This window comes from Chionomys nivalis, chromosome 7 (genome assembly GCF_950005125.1).
Source record: "Chionomys nivalis chromosome 7, mChiNiv1.1, whole genome shotgun sequence".
Taxonomy (NCBI): Eukaryota; Metazoa; Chordata; class Mammalia; order Rodentia; family Cricetidae; genus Chionomys; species Chionomys nivalis.
This window is the reverse complement of record NC_080092.1, coordinates 96,580,091-96,596,551: the sequence shown is the minus strand read 5'-3', so window position 1 is coordinate 96,596,551 and position 16,461 is coordinate 96,580,091. Positions and strand designations below refer to the sequence as shown.

Here is a 16,461-nt window from a genome sequence, read left to right as displayed (position 1 = left end):
CAGGATCTCAAGCGTACCCAGTCTGAGGATTGTAGAGATAGGCGCTCTGGGCCATTGGATCTGAGTATTCTGTGGCTGCCCTGCTTCTCTGAGCTTAAGACCAATTAGAATTTGTGATACATCTGGCACCCAGTGAGGTCCTGGGAGTCGCTGCTTCTTCCGCCCTGGCCTGACCACAGCAGAGGGCATCTGTTGCAGTCATGTCCGCTGCGATTGCAGCTCTAGCTGCTTCGTATGAATCGGACTCCGACAGTGAGGGCAGTCAGTATCTGTAGTAGGGGCTGTGGGCCTCTTCCCACAGCCCGGCTCATGGCTGCCTGGCTAGCTTATGCCCCAAAATAACGACACACAAACTCTATTCTTTTAAACACTGCTTGGCCCATTTCTGTTCATGTATGTAGCACCCCAGGTGCGCTTACCGGGAAGATTCTAGCCTACGTCCATCCTGGGTTGGAGTTTCATCGCGTCTGCTCTGGAGAGGAGAGCATGGCGTCTGTCCCAGAGAGCAGAGCTGTCGAGTCTGAGCTCACTTCCTCTTCCTCCCAGCATTCTATTCTGTCTACTCCACCCACCTAAGGGGTAGCCTATCAAATGGGCCAAGGCAGTTTGTTTATTGACAAATGACCTTCCTCCATCATTTCCCTTTTTTCTGTTTAAACAAAAAAAAAAAAAAAAGGAAGGCTTTAACTTTAACATAGCAAAATTACATATAACAAAACAGTTATCAAGTAAAAATTACAATATTTACATCTATTTTATCTTTATCATAACTAAGGAAAACTATAACTATAACTATCTATCTATTATTCAACTCCATCAAAGACTCCAGAAGAATACAATATTACCTAAGCAAACAAAAAGTAAGCAACTTCTAAACTCTAGAAATGACAGAGACATCTCACTGCCTGGACAGTCACCCAAAGTTCCTCTGTACCGTTGGGGCATCCATCTTTGGCCTAAAGGTCCATAGTATCCAGAGACGTTTCCATGAAGCAGGAAATTTAAAGGCAGTTCAGTCACTTATCTGCTGTGTCCTGCAGAATGTCTCCCAGACTCTTTCATGAATCAGGAACCCCGAAAGATCATCTCACCTTTAGGCAAGTTCAGCAGTCCTCTCTCTGCGGGTTCTTTGTGTCCAGTTTATAAAATAGTCCAGGCAAGAGCAGTTTCTTGCCCAAATGGCTATCAAACTCCATAAGGATCCTCTTCGATGCCCATCTTCTTCTTGAAGTAGATTGGTGCTGCCAGGAGCAGAATGTCTCATTGTCATGAAAAACCCTAAGTTATTAAAACATTTAAAATACCATATTCTCTAGCCTTTGAAAGATATGATGAATGCCTATCTGAAATATATACATGCACATCTAGAAAATCTAACTAACATGACTACAAACTTGACTATTATTGATAATTATCCATTAACAACTTATAGACATTACATTTTTAAGTGAACTACACAATCACAATACCTTAATCAATATCAGAAATACATATACATATAATAAAATTGACCTTAAATTAATATCAGTAAACCAAGATTCATATCAATGCAAATTATTCACATCTATATCATCTCCCCCTTTAAATGTAAAAGAACATTTATAAACAATATATGGGAACATGGGCGCAGTTTTTTCTCTCCAAACTGCTTCCTGCTGAATGGGGGCGCTGTTATTCGGGTCTTTTATGGGATAACCTGTCTGCTAGGTTCATCTCAGTTGGCAGTTGAGCGAAGCAATTTTTTAAGGGTGTTCACAGCAACCCTTCAGGAGGGCGTGGTCTATCATACCATATTGGGATCGAAGAAGCAATCCAAAGAGTCTCATCCTCTGTGAAAACAAAAGAAGAAACTCTTTTCCAAAGTATCATATCCTTAGATCCAAATTCTGAAGTCAAGGTATTTTGAAAATATCTATCTTGGATTAGTTCAGCAACATTTATAAACAAATATCTTTTAGCAGCTGTTGCTCCTTCCTCAGCATTCAAACAATTCAAAGAGAGCATAATAGCATACAGTATCAAGATTCTCTGTGTATTTTCCATCTTTGTGCAGCTTTATTTTAACTCTATTTTGTTTACTTTTACTTTTATTTTTTCTGTATATCTTCGTCCTGGAATAACTCTTTAGACCAGGCTGTCCTTGAACTCTCAGAGATCAGTTTGTCTCTACCTTCTAGGCACTGGGATTAAAGGCGTGTGCTACCACACCTTGAAGTCTCAGAGGTCAATCTCCCTCTGCCTTCCAAGTGTTGGGGATTAAAGGTGTGTACTACCACACCCAACTACTCTCTTTCTTCCTTATTTTACTTTTAGGAACTTTAACTTTCAGCCTGCATATATTTTTAAACACACTGTAAATCATTTAAAGTTTTCTTTGTCTTTGAATCTCTCTTTACTGTATATCTCTCTTTTTCTGACCACATGAGTCTTTAATTTACCAAGCAATATCAGTAGGACGAAAGCCGTGCCATTCCTTAGCTTTCCAGCCTCATGGCGGAGATACCAGCTGTAGCCATGTTTATCACAACTCTGTGGCGTTTCAAGGTCTTTGCCAACAAGCAAACTGCAGCATTACATCCACAGACAACAATCAAGTCCTCTCTCTGTAGTCGGCCCTCCTGCCTCAAACAGTCAAGAGTTTGCCCTGGCAGGATGGCCCAGAAAGCCGGCATTTTAAAACAGCACAACTTTTTTCCTGCTACGGCTGAAAACCGAAAAGCATGCCTTCAGCTTTTCACCAACACCGTTTTAAGTATTTCGTGGCAGGACCTCTTAAATGAGCTGCAAGGTTTCACAGCTGAAGCTGAGTCAGGAAGCCTCTCTTAGATGAGAGCACTTGCTTGCCTCTAGCAAGCAGAGCAGACCCGAGAAATTGCTGCTACCAAGAAAACACGCTTTACTCTATTCTTTCCCAAGCTTTCTCAGGCTTTCTGTGGATGCAGTTATCCACGTGGGCGCCATCTGTAGTAGGGGCTGTGGGCCTCTTCCCACAGCCCGGCTCATGGCTGCCTGGCTAGCTTATGCCCCAAAATAACGACACACAATTCTTTTAAACACTGCTTGGCCCATTTCTGTTCATGTATGTAGCACCCCAGGTGCGCTTACCGGGAAGATTCTAGCCTACGTCCATCCTGGGTTGGAGTTTCATCGCGTCTGCTCTGGAGAGGAGAGCATGGCGTCTGTCCCAGAGAGCAGAGCTGTCGAGTCTGAGCTCACTTCCTCTTCCTCCCAGCATTCTATTCTGTCTACTCCACCCACCTAAGGGGTAGCCTATCAAATGGGCCAAGGCAGTTTGTTTATTGACAAATGACCTTCCTCCATCAAGTATCCACTGCCAACCGCCGGCTCTCTCATGTGCTTGACTAAATCGCCTTCAGCCAAGCTCTCTCTTGACAGTGACAGTGACTCAGCTCCAGAGGTGGCAGTTGAGGAAGATTTGGAATTGGAGTTCACCTTGACCCTACTGTCAAAGAAATTCAATATAACCCTACCTTTGAGATTGCTCCTATGGCTGCTCCCAGAAATGAGATTTCTGGACATCTAGAGCAGTTCATATCAATATGACTTCATCTTTGAACAGCAAAGATGGACATTTGTATTTGAAATTGGTCAGAAGAAACAGAAAAGAGGAAAAAGTTCAAAGAAAATGATGCTTCTAATATTGATGGTTTCTTGGGACCATGGGCAAATTTGTGGATGAAAAAGATGTAGCCAAACGTTCAGAAGAACAAAAGGAGTTGGATGAAATCACAGCAATGAAGTGAGATGTCCTTCTGCATGTGTTGCTTTTATTGGCTAATGAATAAAGCTGTTTTGGCAAATGGCTTAGCAGAGTAAAGCCAGGCAGGAAATCCTAACAGATAAATATAGAAAGAGTAGGCAGAGTCAGAGAGATGCCATGTAGCTGCCGAAGGAGACAGATGCCAGAACCTTACCAGTAGGCCACACTATCGTGGTGATTCACAGATTAATAGAAATGGGTTAATTGAAGGTGTAAGAGCTAGCTAGGAATATGCCTAAGCTATTGTCCAAACACTGTTGTAATTAATATAGTTTCTGTGTGATTATTTGAATCAGGGCAGATGGAAAACGAACCAGCAGCCTCCGTTTACACTGTAAAGAGGCAGAAAAAAGGCAAATGGGAAGAGGAGAGACATGGGGAGGAGAAGACGATCTTACATGTTGAAGAAATGTCTGACACTCAAGGCAGGCCCTGCGTGCACACACCTCAGGATGTCGGTGTTAATCTACGGTCATCTGGGTCACCTGAAAATGTTGTCTTCCCTAAAACCAAATTCCTGTGTGGTCTGGACACACAAAGGGTGTCAGTGTGGTCAGGCTGTTTCCTCTTCTGGACGTTTGTTGTTGTCTTGTTCCATGGACTGTAAAGTTAAGCTATGGGAAGTTTATGGAGACCGGTGCTGTCTGAACACATTGATTGGTCACAGTAAAGCTGTGAGGGAATCTCTGTCAACACTGCAGGGACACAGGTCCTCAGTGCGGCCTCTGACAGGTACCTGAAGCTCTGGGACACAGAGATGGACAGGGTAAGCCAAGGCTTACAAACCGAAAAGCACCCTATTGTGTCGGGTTCAATCCCGATGAAGACAAGCAAAGTCTCTTTGTGGCTGGGACGTCTGGCAGAAAGATTGTGCAGTGGAGAGATTGTTCAGGAATATGATCGGCATTTGGGAGCTGTCAACACCGTTGTTTTTATTGATGAGAATTGAAGATTTGTGAGTGCGTCTGGAGGAATGATGTAACTAACACCTCGGAAGGGTAGCGACCCTTTGCCATCCAACCGAAGTGGAAGGAAGGAAAGGACCGATGCAGTCTGATATTGCCTAGTTGGCCTCAGACTTAACCACGTAGCAAAGCTGGCCTTGAACTCTGTGTCCTCCTGCCTCAGTCTCCTGAATTCTGGGATTACAGGCATGAGCCATCATGCCCATTTTAGTATCCACTTTAAGTGGCTATCCTATTGTCACAGATGAGGGAACTGGCTCATGGCGAGATTGACTTTCTTGCCCAGCATCTTTGCACCCGCAGTGATTGGCACAGGGCCTGGCACGGCCTCAGGACTCGAGAGTCCGGGTGTGACCAACCCCAAAGATTCGTGTATGTCATCCTTGGACTGACTGATGGTCACACAATCTAGACAAGGTCACAGGTCTCAAGCCCTCTTGGGGACACTGCCTTCTGGCTGAGGTCAATGTTTGTCACCATCAACCTCAGAAAGAAAACGTTGGGTGCAGTTACATTCAAGTCCGGTGCTCCCTAGAATGGGGACGCTCATTTCTTGAGTCCCCTAGCTGAAATACATTGCAATCAGGAAACCCAAGTGTTTAGGCTTTCGCTTTTTCTCCCCCCCTCCCCCCCATTTTCTTTAAATAAGGTCTAACTATGCAGTCCAGGCTGACCTCGAACTCGAGGCAATCCTCCAGCCTCAGCCTCCCCAGTACTGGGATTAGAGGCGCGCGCCACCACCCTTCGGTGCAGGGATGCAGGAGGCGAGTGTCTTTCTCCAGTCCTCCAGCCCTCGGTGGACTGGAGGTGGGGTAACACTGTCCTCAGGAACGCCAGGACCTACAGCCACCCGGGATGCGCAGACGCACACCAACACGCGGCTAGGCATAGGAAAAACGCCGGCGGCGGCGGAGTCCTCCAGTGTCCCGTTGGCCAGCCGGGAAGGAGCCGCTCTCTCCCGCCGCGCGTCATCTCGTCTCCTCTATCCCGTCCTGCTTTGCGGCGCAGGGGCAAGATGGCTGCTGAGAAGCAGGTCCCGGGTGGAGGTGGTGGCGGCGGCGGCGGCAGCGGCGGCGGCGGCGGTAGCGGCGGTGGACGCGGCGCCGGAGGAGACGAGAATAAAGAAAACGAACGCCCTTCAGCCGGATCGAAGGCAAACAGAGAATTCGGGGATAGCCTGAGTTTGGAGAGTATCCTAGAGCGGTGGCCTAACTAGCAATGACTACGTGTCGATCTGGAGGGCTGGGGGCGGGAGAGGCAGCGGGTGCCGGCCCGGACTGCGGAGGCCGAGGCGTGCGCTTTCCTCTGCTCTTCCTTTTCGGCATTCACAGGGCCAGGGTTTGCGTCTCGTCCGGGCTTTCCTCGCACGCTCCTCGCCTTCCAAGGTTTTCCCCCAGATGGTGTGGAGATGCTGGGCAGCTTCCCTCCGTTGCCCCTCAGATGTCCAGCTGGAGGGCTGAGCTGGGGTTGACACCCTGACCACCCCGCGGGGCGCCGGGTTGGCACCTCGAGCCCCTGAACTGTGGAGAGGAAAGCGCAGCCTTCACTTTTCAGCGCAGGGCCATGGTCGGACAGCTGTTAGGTGCTGGGTGCTTTGAAAGGCTTCTTACCTGTTTACTGTGTTTTATGTCGTGTGTGGTCTTCTGAGTAGGTCTGTAGGTATTTTGTCTTGTCGGGGTATTCGCGAAGAGCTGGAGGAATTACTTTCTTGGATGTATGAGTTCGCGTGGGTGTAGAGCTCTCAGGAATCATTTCCTGGTTTTTATTAGTTTATATATCATTTGTGTGGTTGCAATAGTAGTACGTGGCTTTTTTGGTTTTGTGTGCTTTTAAATATTTTAAAGTGTTTTTTTATGTGTGTGTTTGCCTGCATGTGTGTGTGTGTGTGTGTACTACATGTGTGCCTGGTGCCCACAGAGGCCTGAAGAGGGTTCTGGATTCCCTGGAACTGGAGTTACAGATGGTTAAGCGCCTCCATGTGGGTGCTGGGAATTGAACCTGGGTTCCTCTGAAGAGCAACAAGTGCTCTTAACCACTGAGCTGTCTCTCCAGCCCATTTTTGTGTTTTTGAGACGAAAGTTTTGCAGTGTAGCCCAGTCTGGCCTTGAACTCCTGCTCATTCTCTCTCTGTACCTTCTGAGGGTTGAGATTAGAAGCACACGATACCACTGCCTGGGTCCTTTGTGCTTTTTGAGATGCATATCAAATGGAGATGATTTAGAGGGACTTCTGAAATAAAACATTAGCTTTCTGTGTAAATTCTCCTGGACTTGTGGCTTTGCTTTTGCTCTGGTAGTGTTATGTCATTTTTTTTTATTTTTTTGATATGCGCATTGATGTTCTGCTTGCTTGTATGTTTGTGTGAGGGTGTCAGATCTTGGAGCTACAGACAGCTATGAGCTTCCATATGGGCGTTGGGAATTGAACCCAGGTCCTCTGGAAGAACAGTCACTGCTCTTAACCACTGAGCCATCTCTCCAACTTGTATCATTCTTAATAAATATTAGAATGCCCTAGTTTTATTATGAACTCCAGGAAGAAGGAAAAACTTGGATTTTTTTTTTTAAACTGGCTTATCTTGGTTGACATGTGTTGATTACAGGTTTTGGAAGCATTGTAGCTGTTAAGGAAAGTTAAGTTTGGCCAGCACTGGCAGCACCGAGACGTGTAGTTAGCCCCTGTCGTACATAACCGGTTTGTTTGCATGAGTGCTGTGTGAGGTCCAGGTGGACTGTCAGCACTGAAATCCAGCAGCTTTGTTTCGTCTGCTAGGTTTCCGCGTCACCTACCAGACTGCCCTCCCCTTTGGTCTGAAAATAGTGACATCGGGGACAATTCACTCTTCTGTAAACAGCCTTGTCCTTTGACAAGATAGCTGTTGAAAATGTTGACGAAAGAATCCAGGGTTAGCGTCCTCAGGCCCTCACGGGTGTTCAGAGGTCGCCTACGACCATTGGAAAACACAGGTATTCACATCACGATTCATAACAGTAGCAAAAGTAAGGTCATGAAGTAGCAATGAAAATCATTTTATGGTTGGGGGTCACCACAACATGAGGATCTGTATTAAAGGGTCACAGCCCTAGGAAGGCTGGGAACCACTGCTGTAAGCTTTTCCTTGATCTCGGCTCTAGTTCTTCAGATTATTAAGGAGTCCCAGCAGCAGCATGGCTTACGGCATGGAGACTTCCAGCGGTACAGGTCAGTGTCCTGAACACAATGTGGCAGTAATTGTGATACTTTATAATGTAGCTGCTTTTGTTAGTTTCCTACTCACTGCTGTATAAAAAAGTATGCCAAGATGGTCCAGCATTGTATTTATATTGAGTCTTCAAAAGGTATGTAATTTCTTTCTTTCTTTCTTTCTTTTTTTTTTTTTTTTTTTTTGGTTTTTTGAGACGGTGTTTCCCTATGTAGCAATCCTGGTTGTCCTGGAATTCATTTTGTAGACCTGGCTAGCCTATAAAGACTCACAGAGATCAGTCTGCCTCTTTCCAAGTGCTGGGACTAAAGGTGTGCACCACTGCCCAGTATAATTTTAAAATTATATGAGGCTTAAAATTTTATGACTCAATGGTTAAAAGCATCAGAGGACCTGGATTTGATTCTTGGCACCCAAATGCTTCAGTCTCGTCAACTCTCAACTCCCCTGTCAGCACTACATGTATCTAGTGCACAGACATACGTGCAGGTGAACACTCATACAGCACTGTGTGTATCTAGTGCACAGACGTATGTACAGGAGAACACTCATACACATAAAAATATAACAATCAGTGTGGTTTGTGTGCTGGCTGAGGTCTGTTGTGGCCTTTGACTAAGGAGGTTGGGAGGGTCTCGGGGTAAAGTCACTCTTTTTACTCTGAAAGTATTTTATGGGAGAAAACTGAGATTCTGTATAACAGGAAGGCTACCTGTTAGTTTTTTGGCTGCCCAGACTCCCTAAATAACCACAGAGAAACTGTATTGATTAAATCACTGCTTGGCCTATTAGCTCTAGCTTCTTATTGGCTAGCTCTTACATCTTAATTTAACCCATTTCCATTGATCTGTGTATCACCGTGAGGCTGTGGCTTACGGGTTAAAGTTCTGGCCTCTGTATCCAGTGGGCTACATGGCTTCTCTAAACTCCACATTCCTTCTCCCAGCATTCAGTTTAGTGCTGTCGTCCTCCCTCCAGCTCTATTCTTTTGCCCTATCACAGGCCAAGACAGTTTCTTTATTAAACAGTGGCATTCACAGCATACAGAGGGGAATCCCACATCAATTCTGTGAATGTGTATTCCTGTTAGGCTTATATTCATGTATATTCTGTATGTGCTCATAGTGTGCAGTTGGTTTTATGACTTATAAGCTAATATTTTGATACTTAAACTGACTGAGGCTTGGTCAGCAGAAACCCTTTCTGATGGGCTCTTTGACATAACTGACCCCAGTCTTCCCTTACTAAGTCAGGTGTAGCGTGGTCATATCTTCACATAGAGTAGATTGCACCCTTTTCAGATGCAGCTTTACTTTTATTGGGATTGAACTCAGGACCACTGCATGCTTGGCAAGATCTGTATTACTGAGCTACAGCCCCATCTCAGAGTGCATCTGTCTTAGGTGTAGTTGGGTTAGTGTATTCTTGAAACAGGGTCTGTGTAGTACAGTGGCCTCCAACGTGCTGTCTTGCCACCTGCCGAGTGCCTGGTTTACAGGTGGGCACCTGACTTATGTTTTCTTGTTTTGGAGGTAGTCTTACTCTAAAACTCTTACCTCAGAACTGCTATGTAACCAGGCTAGCCTTGAACTCGGATCGTCTTAAGTCAGCTTGCCGCATGCTGGTAGTTCAGGTATGGGCCTCCACGCCTGGCAGTCTCAGGTTGTTGTTTTTTTCGTTTATTTTATGACCCCGGAAGTTATACACAGAAGCTTAGACACACTGGCGTGTGCTCTGTTGCTGTGTTCATCCCTAAGTCTTGCGTGTTTTTTTTTGTTTTTTTGGTTTTTCGAGACAGGGTTTCTCTGTGGTTTTGGAGCCTGTCCTGGAACTAGCTTTTGTAGACCAGGCTGGTCTTGAACTCACATAGGTCTTGCGTTTTGAGGCAGCATCTCACCATGTGGCCCGACAACTGTCTGTAACTCCAGTTCCAGGGGATCTGATGTTCCCTTCGGGCTGGTGCCCATGGAGAGCAGAAGAGGGCGTTGGCTCCCTGGAGCTGGAGTTACTGCTGGAGGCTACGAACCGGCCACCTGATGTGGCGCTGGGGACGCAGCACGGGTCCTCAGGAAGGGCAGCAAGTGATTTCGACCATCAAGCCTTCTTTCTCGCCCTTTGTCTTAGTATGTTTTTATCTACTTTGTGTTCACATGTGTTTGTATGTGGGTACGTGCATGCCAAGGCACACATGGAGAGGTCAAGGGACAGCTTGAGGAAGTCCGTTCTCTTCCTTCCGCACGTGAATCCCGAGGATGGAACTCGGGTTATCGGCCTGGCCTGTCGTTGGCTTGTCAGCTGATGTCTTCCCACTGAGCCATCTCCCTGACCCCAGTTTCAGCCTATTGATGGCATCCGAGGAAGACTCACTAGGGTTCGGGGCCAAGTGGAGCAGCATGAGGAGAGCGAGGAAGCAGAGAGTACAGGAAGTTCTACTCTAGTTACAGGAAGTTTCTCTGCGTGGTGCACACGTGTCCCTTTTAACAGAATGAGCCCACACTCACTCGGTCCCCTGCACCAACGTAACCTGGCAGCCTGTGAAATGTTCTCTGTGCTAACTGTTCCCTTGCTGGAGGAAATTCTGAGCATATTCTTTCCTTGTTTGGGGTTGCACTTGGGTATTGTCTAGTCACATGACTTCAGTTATTCAGGCACAGCTTGATGACAGCTGGGAGCAGCTCTCTTCCACGGTTTTCTTACACAGCAGGTTTTCATGAGAACCAGCCTCACCAGGCTGGTGGTTGCTAGTAAGCAGATGCTGATTGGTGCTGTCCTTGTGTTGGGGACGTGAGCAGCTCTGAACTTGTCTGGCACAGCAGCTGATGCTCCTCCACAGCTGTGCTCTCATGCAGGCCACACCTCCACAGAGACCGGCTCGCACTCTCTCATATGTCTCTTTTCCTTCCGGCAGCAAAAGTTAATCTGTACTCTAGCCTGCTACGTAGGGTGAAGCTTGTCCAGCTCTTTGCTCCTTAGGCAGAGACTAGTTACACACCCAGTCCAAAGCACAGGGCCAACTCCGTCTTTCTTTCATTTTGAGTTTCTTATAGCATATGAGTTTATAAACAGTTACAACAATGGAACCAAAACAGACGAATCTCTTTGTTATTCTAGAGACCTAGAAATAAATAGGGATCAAGGGCATTTTGATTTCAGATTTAGACTTTACTACCTATTTATTTATTTGGGGTTTTGGGACAGGGTCTCATAGCACGGGCTGACTATGTAGACAGAATTTGTTTTAAACTCCTGGTCCTCTTGACTTGATCTTCGTGCTGTATGTGCACTGCCATGACTGGCTCTTGTGTTTAGTCCGCTTCCTGGCAGCTGTTAAGACTGTGTGTGGAAGCTGGGCGGTGGTGGCCACGCCTTTAATTCCAGCACTTGGGAGGCAGAGGCAGGCGGAGGATCTTCGTGAGTTCGAGGCCAACCTGGTCTACAAGAGCTAGTTCCAGGAGAGGCTCCAAAGCTACAGAAAAACCCTCTTGGGGGGCGGGGGAAGGGATGTGTGTGATTCTGGAGGCTGGAGAGATGGCTCAGCTGTTAAAAGCACTGACTGTGCTGGGACTCCAGTTTGAGTCCCATATGATGGCTCCTAACTGACTGTAACTCCAGTCTCAAGGGAGCTGACATCCTCCTCTAGCCTGTGAGGGTACCAGTCACATAAGTGGTGTATAGGCATGCATGTAGGCAGAACACCCATACACATAAGAATTAAGAAAAAAAAATCTTTAAAAAACTGTGATGATGAGGTAATATTTAAATATTTTAAGCAAGACATTTGGCTAACACATGTAATCTTAGCACTTGATAAATGGAGGCAGGAAGATTACCTTGGAATTTGAGGTCAGCCTGGTCTATCTGGTGAGTTCCATACTTGCTTGGGCCTCAGTGTTAGACCTTATTTCAAAAAGCCAAGAAGGGGGAAAATCTAATCATTTTATATTGTAAATTAGATGCTCTGGTGCTTTGACATATAGGTCTGTAGAATTCCATTGTCCTCTGTTGCAGCAGTCACATTGGCCCTCGGGTTTGACAGGTGATGTCACCGTCCTCGGAATCTTTGCCCCTCTTTATTATAGACTGTTCTGTTCAAAGTACTACCGGCTGGGCTGAGTGGACCTTGATTTGTGTTTCCTCACAGGGGCTACTGCTCTCGAAGACAAAGGCGTCTCCGGAAAACACTCAACTTTAAGATGGGGAACCGACACAAATTCACCGGAAAGAAAGTAACCGAGGAGCTCCTGACTGATAACAGGTGCCAGGCTCTAAGTTCTGGACTGCACAGTGCCAGGTGGCACATCTGGCTCTTGAATTCTCTCGTTTGCCTGCCCTCCGAGCATCTCTGCTCTGTGGGGTGGCTGTGCTGTGCTCTTCCTGCATCTATCGGTGAAGAGATCCAGTAGTTTGCTCAAGAGCTGTGCAGGGGTTGGGGTGTAGTCCAGCTTGTGGAGTGCCTGTCTGGCACACACAGAACCCTGACTGGGGTTCCCAGTAGCTCACCTGTAATCCCAACACTTGGAAAGTGGAGGCAGGAGGATTAAGACTTCAGGGTCGTCTGGCAGGGTGGTGGTGCCATGCACCTTTAACCCAAGCACTCCAGAGGCAGAGTCAGGCGGGTCTCTGTGAGTTCGAGGCCAGCCTGGTCTACAGAGTGAGTTTAGTTCCAGGACAGCTAGGGCTGTTACACAGAGAAACCCTGTCTCAAGAAACAAAACAAAAACAAACAAAAAGAATTCAGGGTTGTCCTTGGCTGCGTAGCAAATCTGAGGGCAGCATGAGTTGTGTGAGGCCCTATCCCCGCCAGAAAAGACAGTGTGTGGAGAAGTTTCCGGAGCTTCGGTGTGGACCAGCTTCTTCTCTTGCCTCCTGTTTGCAAGAGTAACTATTGCTAGAGTACTTCCATGCAAGCATGTGAGAGAAAAACCTAGGGAGTGACCCAGCACAAGGAAGGGGCAAGCAGCAGACCCCTAGGGAGTGACCCAGCACAAGGAAGGGGTAAGCAGCAGATCCCCTGGGGTCCAGCCAGTCAGTGAACTTAGCAAGAGACTCTATCTCAGAAAGCAAGGTGGAGACTGTAGAGATAATGCCGTTGTTGACCTCTGACTTCCAAGTGCATGCACATAGACATGCACACACAGGTGTATATACCACACACAAAACAGTTTTCTTTAATTCATTTAAGTATTGTTTACTTAGACTGAGGCCTTTACCAAAAAAAAAAAAAAAAAGTCTGATAGCCAAGTGTGGTAACGCACACCTTTAATCCCAACATTTGAAAGGCCAAGGCAGGGAGGTCTCTGTGAGTTTGAGGCCAGCCTGATCTATAGTGCAAGTTCCAGGACAACTTAGACTACACAAAAAAACCCTGTCTTAAAAAAAAAAAAAAAAAACTGAAGATCATAGCAGACTTAGGTTACTGCCCCGTCAGGAAGTGCCAGCTGTGGTCTGTGTTAGGTATTTAGTGCAGAGTGAGGTGAGACAGGCTGGAGCCCCCACAGTCACACAGCTCGCAAGAAAGGCCGTGGGCGCCAGCACAGGCTCTAGTGCAGTACTTCCTCGCTCTTGTTTCTGGAAGTCTGTGTGCTTGCTTGCTTTGAGATAGGGTCTCACTTTGTAGCCTAGGCTTCCCTGTATTTATGATCCCCCTGCCTCAGCCTCTTATGTGCTGGAGTTCCCGGTGAGCACCACCGTGGCCGCATATTATCCTGCACTTAAGCTCTTGATTTCTACCTGGGCTCCAGTCCTAGGCTGGCCTGGTTTGAGTGGTAGAGGCTCTTCAGTGGGCTAGCCCTAGCAGGTGACTAGAAACGTGAGGTGGAGCCTAGCTGGTTCAGAGATGCTGGCCTGGAGCCTGTGCTGTGAGGATGGCGTCCTGAGGGAGGGACAGGGCACTGTCCCTCAGAGGTGAGCCTTCGTTCATCTTCCACCCTCTACTGTAGGTACTTGCTGCTGGTTCTGATGGATGCAGAAAGAGCCTGGAGCTATGCCATGCAACTCAAACAGGAAGCCAACACCGAGCCTCGAAAACGGTTTCACCTGCTGTCTCGCCTTCGCAAAGCTGTGAAGCATGCCGAGGAACTGGAACGCTTGTGTGAGAGCAACCGCGTGGATGCCAAGACCAAGCTAGAGGCTCAGGTCATTGTCTCCACATCCAGTTTTCCTTTATTGTGGAGACTAGAGTCATGACTTTAAAAAGAACTACAGCTAAACAGAGTAGGTTGTTACCTTATACATTGACGGCCTCCTGCGGCCAGGCACGTGCTCCGGTAGCTACAGCCCTGCCCTCTCTCTCAGAGGGTGAAGTTAGTGTCTCTTATTTTCAGCTCTTAGATTTTCATAATTAGCTGTAATACTTTGATGATAGTCAGGCTTCTTTTAGTACATAGGTAAAAAGTTTTATATTTTATACCTGGGACAGTTCCCAGAAGTATTTTTTGGTAATCAGTTTGTTTTTAGAGATGATAGATTAATTATATTCAATTATTTTAAGTTATTTTATGTGTGTAGCTGTTTTGCCTGCATGTCTGTACTCTGCGTGCATGCTGGGGATGATAGATACTAAAGGTTATATTCAACCTGGTTTTGTTTTGTTTTGATTTTTTGAGATAGGGTTTCTCTGTAGCTTTGGAGCCTGTCCTGGAACTAGCTCTTGTAGATCAGGCTGGCCTCAGATTCACAGAGATGCCCCTGCCTGAGTGCTAGGATTAAAGGCGTGCACCACCATTGCCTGATTTGTTTTTAATTATTCTATTTATTTATTTTGGTTGGTTGGTTGGTTGGTTGGTGGGTTTTTCGAGACAGGGTTTCTCTGCAGCTTTGGAGCCTGTCCTGGAGCTAGCTCTTGTAGACCAGGCTGGCCTCGAACTCACAGAGATCCACTCGCCTCTGCCTCCCGAGTGCTGGGATTAAAGGCGTGCGCCACCACTGCCCAGCTAATTATTTTATGTTTGAGGATGTTTTATCTGCACGTATGTCTGTGCACAATGTGTGTGCTTGATACCCACAGAGGCCAGAAGAGAGTTTAGGTTCTGAGTTAAAGAGAGTTCTGAGCTGCTAATTGGGTGTTAGGGACTGAACCTGGATCTTCTGAAGGAGAAGCCAGTGCTCTTAACTATCCTAACCACTGAGCCATTTCTGCAGCCCTGTTTTTTTGTTTTGGTTTGGTTTTTGATTTTCCAAGACAGCGTTTCTCTGTAGCCTTAGAGCCTGTTCTGGATCTTGCTCTATAGTCCAGGATGGCCTCGAACTCACAGAGATCCACCTGCCTCTGCCTCCCAAGTGGTGGGATTAAAGGCATGTGCCACCACCACCTGGCTCCTGTTTTTGTTTTTTTGTTGTATTAGGAGCGGCAGGGCTGCGTCCCCAGCACCCGGCCGCCCGCATGGCTAGCTTATGCCCCGAAATAATTACACGGAAACTGTATTCTTTTAAACACTGTCTGGCCCATTAGTTCCGGCCTCTTATTGGCTAGCTCTTACATATTGATCTAACCCATTTTTAATATTTTGTGTAGTACCATGAGCTGGCTTATCAGGGAGATCTTAACCTGTGTCTGTCTGGAGTGGGAGAATCATGGTGACTCCTCACTCGGCTTCTTTCTCCCAACATTCTGTCTGTTTACTCCACCCACCTAAGGGCTGGCCTATAAATGGGCCAAGGCAGTTTCTTTATTAAATGAAAGTAACTCCTCCATCATTTTTTTATTTTTTTGTTTTTGTTTTTCGAGACAGGGTTTCTCTGTAGCTTTGGAGCCTGTCCTGGAAGTTTTTGTTTTTTAAAACAGGACCTTATATAGTCCAGGCTTAACTTGAGCTCACTTTACAGCCAAGCCTGAACAAGTCCTGAGACTATAACCATGTGTTCAGGTCCTTTTCTTTGGGAGTGGGAGAGCACAGGGCTTTCTGTCCAGGTTGGTGCCAGCCTCTCACTATCCCGCCTCAGTCTCTTGAATGTTCAGGGTTTGAAGGTGTGCACTACCATGCATGGCAGTTTTGAACCTTAACAAAAATTATTATTGTGTCTGATGTGTTTGTGTGTGAGTGCAGACATGCACGTCCAATGATATGTTTGTGGAAGTAAGAAACATTGTGGGGAGGTTTGACTGCCAGGAGTCAGACTCAGGCTTGCACTGAAGCACTTTTGCCTGCTGAGCGTCTCCAAGGCCAGATAGTGAACCTCTGATGCCTATGGGCTGGTCTAGAAACTGGGTACTAAGTGAAATGAAGTAAGATGCTCTGCCCTTGGGGGCTGGAAAGATGGTTCAACAGTTAAGAGCACTTGCTACTTTTCCAGAGGATCGGGGTTCAGTTCCCAACACCCACATGGCAGCTCACAACTGCCTTAACTAACTCCAGTCCCAGGGGATCCAACACCCTTACACAGACATGTATGCAGGCAAAACACCAGTGTACATAAAATAAAAATTACAAAAAAAAAAAAAAAAAAAAAAGACCCTCTTACCTGAGCTGTGCCTCCCTCAGGGGCCCTTTGTTTTGAAGTTTTCTCCTGGGGAG

General features: G+C 46.6%; 1 protein-coding gene and 1 pseudogene across 1 annotated transcript in view; both read left to right on the top strand.

The window, feature by feature from the left end:
* Positions 1 to 200: 200 nt before the first annotated feature.
* LOC130877093 (pre-mRNA-processing factor 17-like) lies at positions 201 to 4,763 on the top strand (annotated as a pseudogene).
* Positions 4,764 to 5,755: 992 nt separating this feature from the next.
* Positions 5,756 to 16,461, top strand: part of Srp68 (signal recognition particle 68) — a 32,095-nt gene continuing 21,389 nt past the window's right edge. The window contains exons 1-4 of the mRNA XM_057774718.1: positions 5,756 to 5,936; positions 7,881 to 7,947; positions 12,090 to 12,203; positions 13,888 to 14,083. Coding sequence (XP_057630701.1) covers positions 5,762 to 5,936; positions 7,881 to 7,947; positions 12,090 to 12,203; positions 13,888 to 14,083 — 552 coding nt within the window. The 5' untranslated portion in view covers positions 5,756 to 5,761. The remainder of the gene's footprint in view (positions 5,937 to 7,880; positions 7,948 to 12,089; positions 12,204 to 13,887; positions 14,084 to 16,461) is intronic.